Source organism: Hypanus sabinus, assembly GCF_030144855.1.
Source record: "Hypanus sabinus isolate sHypSab1 chromosome X2 unlocalized genomic scaffold, sHypSab1.hap1 SUPER_X2_unloc_4, whole genome shotgun sequence".
NCBI classification, from domain to species: Eukaryota; Metazoa; Chordata; class Chondrichthyes; order Myliobatiformes; family Dasyatidae; genus Hypanus; species Hypanus sabinus.
In genome coordinates this window covers 573,012-580,571 of record NW_026779004.1, presented here as the reverse complement: position 1 = coordinate 580,571, position 7,560 = coordinate 573,012, and the positions used below count along the sequence as shown (strand labels likewise).

The 7,560-nt window shown below is 46.5% G+C and overlaps 1 protein-coding gene across 1 annotated transcript in view; it reads left to right on the top strand.

Moving 5' to 3' along the window:
* Window positions 1-7,560, top strand: part of LOC132385901 (murinoglobulin-2-like) — a 100,438-nt gene that overhangs the window by 66,569 nt on the left and 26,309 nt on the right. Inside the window, 1 exon segment of the mRNA XM_059958140.1 lies at window positions 4,590-4,671. Coding sequence (XP_059814123.1) covers window positions 4,590-4,671 — 82 coding nt within the window.

Sequence of the window (7,560 nt, the reverse complement as noted above, 5' to 3'; positions counted from 1 at the left end):
CATGAGGAGCGTTTGTCGGCTCTTGGATTGTATTCATTAGAGTGTAGAGGAATGAGAGGGGATCTCATAGAAACATTTCAAATGCTGAAAGGGTTGGACAGAATAGATGTGGAAAGGCTGTTTCCTTTGGTGGGCGAGTCCAGGACAAGAGGTCACAGTCTTAGAATTAGAGGGTATACATTTAAAACAGTGATGAGGAGATTTTTTTTTTAGCCAGAGGGTCGTGGACTTATGGAATTCGTTGCCACATACAGCTGTGAAGGCCCAATCCTTGAGGGTTTTTAAGGAGGAGATTGACAGGTATCTAATTAGTCAGGGTATCAAGGGATATCGGATAAAAGCAGGAAATTGGAACTAGACGGGAGAATAGTTTAGCTCATGGTGGGGTGGCGGAGCAGACTCGATGGGCCGAATAGCCTGCTTCTGCTCCTTTGTCTTGTGATCTTATGATGTTGTGGTTGAGGAATAGAAACTGTTCTTGAACCTGGCGGTGCGAGTTCTGAGACTCCTGTACCTGCTGCTTTACGGTAGCAGCGAGAACAGGGCATAGAACAATGAGATCATAAGACATAAGAGAAGTTTTAGGCCATTCAGACCATCGAGTCCACACCAAAGGCAGATCCAGAATACAATTTTACCCCATACACCTGTCCTCTTACACATTCATTGATGCTCCGACCGAACGGGAATCTATCAAATTCCACCTTAAATAAATGACCGTCAGATATAGGAAAAAAAAAACTGAAACATATGGCCCAATACTTCTGCTCTGCCAATACATCATGGTTGATCCAATTTTCCTCTCAGCCCCAATCTCCCCGTATCACTTCATGCCCTGAACAATTAAGAATCTATCAAAGTTTGCCCTCAATATAGATAAAGCCTTGGTCTCCACAGCTGCCTGTGGCAAATGAATGATTTCTGTACTTCAACAAGTTAGAAACTATTGAGATTTTGAAGGTATTGACAATCATCTTGAATGAACAATACAAATGAAGATTTGGAGGATGCATTCATCGAAAGTGTTGTATAACGGCAGTCGATATACCCACCGCAGACTGGAGCAGCGTACTCCACAGATTCACCAATCTTTGGCTGAGAATTTCCTCCTTACCACTGTTATAAGTGATCGTCTCTTTCTCCAATGGCAACTCATTCTTTGTGAAATGGGCACAAAACTGTCGATAATACCCCAAGTGTGGCCTGACCGGTGTCTTATAAAGCCTCAGAATTATCTCCCTTGCTTTCTCAGGAAAAAACAACATAGAACATAGGACAAAGAATAGTACAGCACAGTACAGCCTCTTCGGCTCACAGTGTTGTGCCGACCCTTAAATCCTGCCTCCCATGTAAACTCCACTTTAAATTCCTCCATATACCTGCCTAGTAGTCTCTTAAATTTCACTAGTGCATCTGCCTCCACCACCGACTCAGGCAGTACATTCCACGCAGCAACCACTCTCTGAGTAAAATCCCTTCCTCTAATATCCCCCTTGATCTGCCCACCCCTTATTTTAAAGCCATGTCCTTTGGTATTGAGTAGAGGTGCCCTGGGGAAGAGGCGTTGGCTATGCACTCTATACATTGCTCTTAATATCTTGTATACCTCTATCATGTCTCCTCTCATCCTCCTTCTCTCCAAAGTGTAAAGCCGACCTCCCTTAATTTCTGACCACAATGCATACGCTCTAAACCAGACAGCATCCTGGGAAATTTCCTGTGTACCCGTTCCAATGATTCCACATCCTTCCAACAAGGACATAAAGATCCATCCAGTTCTGTGAACAAAACTGGACACAGTACTTCAAGTGTGGCCTAACCAGAGTTTTATAGAGCGGCATCATTACCTCGCGACTCTTAAACTGTATCCTTGGTTTATGAAAGCTAACACCCCATAAGCTTTCTTAACTACCCTATCTACCTGAGAGGCATCTTTTAGGGATCTGTGGACATGTACCCCCAGATCCCTCTGCTCCTCCACACTACCAAGTAACCTGCCATTTACTTTGTACTGCCCAGGAGATTGTCCTTCCAAAGTGTACCACCTCACATTTCTCCAGGGTGAACTCTAACTCCCACTTCTCAGCCTACTTCTGCATCCTATCAATGTCTCTCTGGAATTTTCGACAGTCCTCTACACTATCCACAACACCACCAACCTTTGTATCGTCTGCAAACTTGCCAACCCATCCTTATACCTCTACATCCAGGTCGTTAATAAAAATCTCGAAAAGTAGAGGTCCCAGAACCGATTCTTGTGGGACTCCACTAGTCACAACCCTCCAATCCGAATGTACACCCTCCACCATGACCCTCTGTTCTCTGCAGGCAAGCCAATTCTGAATCCACCCGGCCAAATTTCCCTGGATCCCATGCCTTCTGACATTCTGAATATGTCTACCGTGTGGTACCTTGTCAAATGCCTTACTAAAATCCATGTAGATCACATCCACTGCACTACCGTCATCTGTATGCCTGCTCACCTCCTCAAAGAACTCAACAGGGCTGTTAAACACGATCTGCCCTTCACAATCAGACCATGATTCTCTAAATACCAATAGATCCTTTCTCTATGAAAGTTTTCCAACAGCGTTCCCACCATAGACGTAAGGCTCACTGGTCTATAATTACCCAGGCTATCCCTACTACGTTTTATTGAACAAGGGGACAACATTCGCCTCCCTCCAATCCTCCGGTACCACTCCCGTAAACAACAAGGACATAAAGATCCTAGACAGAGGCTCAGAAATCTCTTCCCTTGCCTCGTGGAGCAGTCTGGGGAATATTCCGTCAGGCCCCGAGAACTTATCCGTATTAATATATTTTAACAACTCCAACACCTCTTCTCCCACCATGCTGTAGAACATCAACCTCGCACATATTGTCCTCACCGTCATCAAGGTCCCTCTCCTTGGTGAATACTGAAGAAAAGTATTCATTGAGGACATCGCTCACTTCCACAGCCTCCAGGCACATCTTCCCACCTTTACCTGTAACCGGTCCTCTCTTCACTCCTGTCAGCCTTTTGTTCTTCACATAATTGAAGAATACCTTAGGGTCTTCCTTTACTCTACTCGCCAAAGCCTTCTCATGCCCCCTTGTTGCTCTCTTCAGCTCCTTCTTAAGCTCCTTTCTTGCTACCCTATATTCTCTAGTAGTCCTACCTGAGCCTTGCTTCCTAAACCTCACGTATGTTGACTTCTTCCACCCGACTAGAATTTCCACCTCACTTGTCACCCATGGTTCCTTCACCCTGCCATTCTTTATCTTCCTCACCGGGACAAATATATCCCTAACATCCTGCAAGAGATCCCTAAACATCGACCACATGTCCATAGTACATTTCCCTGCAAAAACATCATCCCACTTCACACACGAAAGTTCTAGCTTTATAACTTCATATTTCGCCCTTTCTCAATTAAATCTTTTCATGTTCTCTCTGACTCTATCCTGTTGCACGATCATGTTAAAGGCCAGGGAGCGGTGGTCACTGTCCTCCAGATGCTCACCCACTGAGTGATCTGTGACCTGACTTGGTTCGTTACCCAATACTAGATCTTGTATGGCATTCCCCCTTGACGACCTGTCAACATATTGTGACAGGAATCGGTACAGGACACACTTAACAAATAGTCTATTCTATTAAATGAAGGCCAACATTACATTTGGCTTCTTTACCACAGTCTCAACCTGTATATTAACTTTCTGGGAGTCTTGCACGGGGACTCCCAAGCCCTTCTGTGCCTCTGATGCTTCAATCTTCCCCCCCCCCCCTCATTTAGATGATATTCCACGCTGTTGTTTCTTTAACCAAAATGTATTATCATACATTTCTCAACACTGTATTCCACCTGCCACATTCTTGCCCATTCTTCCAATTTGTTTCAGTCCTGCTGCAATCGCATTTCTTCCTCAGTACTACCTATCCCTCCACCTATTTTCGTATCATCCGCAAGATTTTCCATAAAAACCATGAATTCTACTATCCAAATCATTGACAAACAATATGAAAATCAGCGGTCCCAATACTGGGCCCTGAGGAACATCACTAGTCACCGGCAGCTAACCAGAAAAGCCCCCTTTATTCCCACTCGCTTCCTCACTACCTGGGCCTGGCTGTGTTAATCTTTGATGACGCAAGCTGCTTTGCATTTGTCGATTGGCCGTTCAGATACTCTGATGGCGGAAAGGAGGAAGCTCTTGAGAGTGTGCCGACAGGCTCCTGTACCTCCTCCCCGATGGTAGTAACGAGACGAGGGCACGTCCCGGAATGGTGTGGGTCCCTCGGTGATGGATGTCCCCTTCCTGAGACACCGTCTCTTGAAGATGTCCTCGACAGTGGGGAAAGTTGTGACCGTGAGTGAACTTGCTGAGGCCAGAACCCTTTGCAGCTTCTTACCTGGCGGTGAAACAACCAGTTGGAATGCTCCCGTCGGACATCTGTAAAAAATTGCGAAGTCTTTGGTGACAGGTCAAATCTCTTCAAACTCATAACGAAGTACAACTGCTAGCCTGCCTTCTTCATGATTGTATCAGCGTGCTGGGCTCAGTATATTAATCCCATTATAATCCCATTCGCCTTCCCACAGGATATCAACTCCAGCTGTACTACAAACACCATGACGGTTCCTTCAGTGCCTTCGGAAGCGATGATGGAGTGGGGAACACGTGGTAAGGAAGTTGGGCATGGCGCTAATGTCTGTCGCTGACATCACACAAGGGGGGTGGCAGGGGGTCACAGACAGAGGGACACACACGAGGTGAAGGAGTGAGGCAGGTGAGAGGGAAAGACGGGGGAAAGTGATAGGGAGAGAATAAAAAGTGGGAAACATATGACGGAGGGAGGGAAAGGGACGGACAGGAGGAGGGGTCTGGGAGGCAGGTGACTGAGAGATAGAGAGAGAAGAGCAAGACAGAAGAGGGAATGAAACATTACCTCTCTTTCCCATGTTATTAATATACAGTGACCAATTTTCTAGGTAACCTGTACACTTGCTCCTTAATGCAAATACATAATTATCCAATCACACGGCAACAAATAATTCCAAAAAAAAAAGACGCCGACATAGGCAAGGGGTTTAGTTGTTGCTCAAACCAAACGTCAGAAAGGGGAAGAAACGTGATCTAAGCAACTTTGACCGTGGAATGATTGTTGGTGGCAGATGGGGTGTTCTTAGTGTCTCAAAAACTATTGATCTCCTGCGATTTTCATGCACGACAGAATTTGCTGAGGAAGGGTCCAAAAGAAAAAGATGCGGTGAGAGTCAGGCAGTTCTGTGGGTGAAAATGCCTTGCTGATGAGAAAGGTCAGAGATTGGCCAGATTGGTTCAAGCTGACGGGAAGGCGACTGTAACTCCAACAACCACACGTTACAACTGTAGTGTTCAGAAGAGCATCTCTGAATGCCCAACAGGTCGAACTTTGAAGTGGATCGACTCAGTAAGCAGAAGACCGCGATTGTACACTCAGTGACCGCTTTATCCGTGTCTGAATTGTGAGTCCTTGGACGTTTGGAGTCAACGATGGATATTGTGTCCCAGCCGCCTAGATACACAAGCCAGGACAGTACGATATGGAGAGCAAGCTCTTGCCAAGGCTGTAGACTCTCCTCTCACACAACTGATGAGCCCAAAGGAACGGCAGAGATCGATAGAATTTGGCATCAGCGGCATTGTACGAGTTGGCGGCCAGCGTTCACTGTCTTAGCAATTCCAGTTCTGGTATTTCTTTCGTGGTTTACGTATTAGTGAGTAGAGTCGCAGGACAGCGGAAGTTTGAGATCAGAATTTCCCTTCGCCTGTATAAGCTGCCAACCACTGCTGACGGGTGGGTCAGGAAGCATCTGGTAATTGTTTCATTGTTGCACCAAGACACAGTTAATAGCTTTTGTTGGCATGTTACTCAGACAGATGATTCCACACATAACTGCATTAACGAGGTACAAGGGAGAAACAATAACAAAATGAGTGTCACGGTAGCGTAACAGTTAGCGTGACGCTATTTCAGCTCGGGATCAAGATTTTGGATTTCATTCCTTGCGTTATCTGTAAGGAGTCTGTATGTCCTCCCTGCGGAATGCGTGGGTTTTCTCCAGATGGTTTCCCTCCAGAGTCCAAAGAAGTACTGGATTGGATAATTGGTCATTGTAAATTGTCGCGTGATTAAGTGAGGGTAGTTGGACACAGTTAGGCCTCAGGGCCAAAGGGCCTATTCCACACTGTATCTGTAAATAAATCCAATAAATCCATCGCCCCGAAGCGATTTTAAGCCGCCAGTAACCCAGCTTTTCAACTCCTGCTGTCAGTAGAAACAGTTCCGGTGGGCTCAGTAGCTAAGCCACACGTGAAGATCAGAAGCTGGACTTGTTTGTCAGAGGCTATTTGAAGAGCACGCCATTGGGAGAATTGAACAGGAGCTTGTCCCGATTATCAGCCCCGGCTGAAGGAACCCAAATCTAGATCACGCTCTTGTTCAAGGCTGGGTGATGGAAATGTAGAAAGCATGTTTTCAACAGGGAGTGGGGGTGTGGGTGCAGGGACTCCCTCAGAATAGAGGAACGTACTTTACGAATGGAGTTATGGATGAGTTTATTTAGCCAGAGGTACGAATGGAGATATGGATGAGTTTATTTAGCCAGAGGGTGGTGAATCTATGGAAATCGTTGCCATAGGCGGCTGTGGAGCCAAAACATCGGATATATATGAAGTAGAGATTGATTGGTTCTTGATCAGTCGGGATGTTAAGCGAAAACGTAAGCTGTCGCTGGCCTGTTAACTTTGACTGCTGGATGGGGATTCGGCATGGGAGTTGTGTACACTCGGTCGTTATGCAGACTAGACATGAAGCCGAGGGCTTGTCTGCTGACACAGACCAGGTGAGGAGGAGACACTTGAGGCGGTGCAGAGTGGCGACCACGCTCGGCTGGTTGCTGGCCTCTCCCGTCGGTACTGCGCTCCCGCATTCGATGGGAGAAATGGCAGGATGGGTTATGCGCTATTTGTGCTATTTTTGTTAGGGTTTGTTCCTTGGCCTCAGAGGAACGCTGATGCCCTCGTTTTCATCTATCATAGTTGAATGAAATTAAATTCTGTTGCATTTTGTATATGAGGGCGCAATATTGTTCCTATATGTTATGTTCCTATGGGCTTTATTTGCCGCCTCTATGTTGAAGCACGTGGTTAGATGCATTGTCTGTTCATCGTGGGTCGATGAGGAAAGTCAGTACGTCCCATTTCTTGTTCCGGCAGTGAGGGAAAGGGAGAGAAAACAAAAGAGACAGGCAGAAGAAAGTTGTGGAGGATGAGCCAGATTGTGGCGAGTGCAGCCCTTGATCCCAGCAGTGAGTGCAATAATATGACCGCGCCAGGGTTCGATTCCCGCTTCCGTCTGTCAGGAGTTGGTATTTTCTTCCCGTCACCCCGTGTGTTTCCTCTGTGTGGTGCACTTTCCTCCCACATTCCAAAGTTGCCCGAACCGGTTGTAACTTGTGGGGCGAGCCGATTGGGGCGCCCGAAGCCTGGCGACACTTGCGGGCTGCCCACGGAAGACCCTGGCTTATA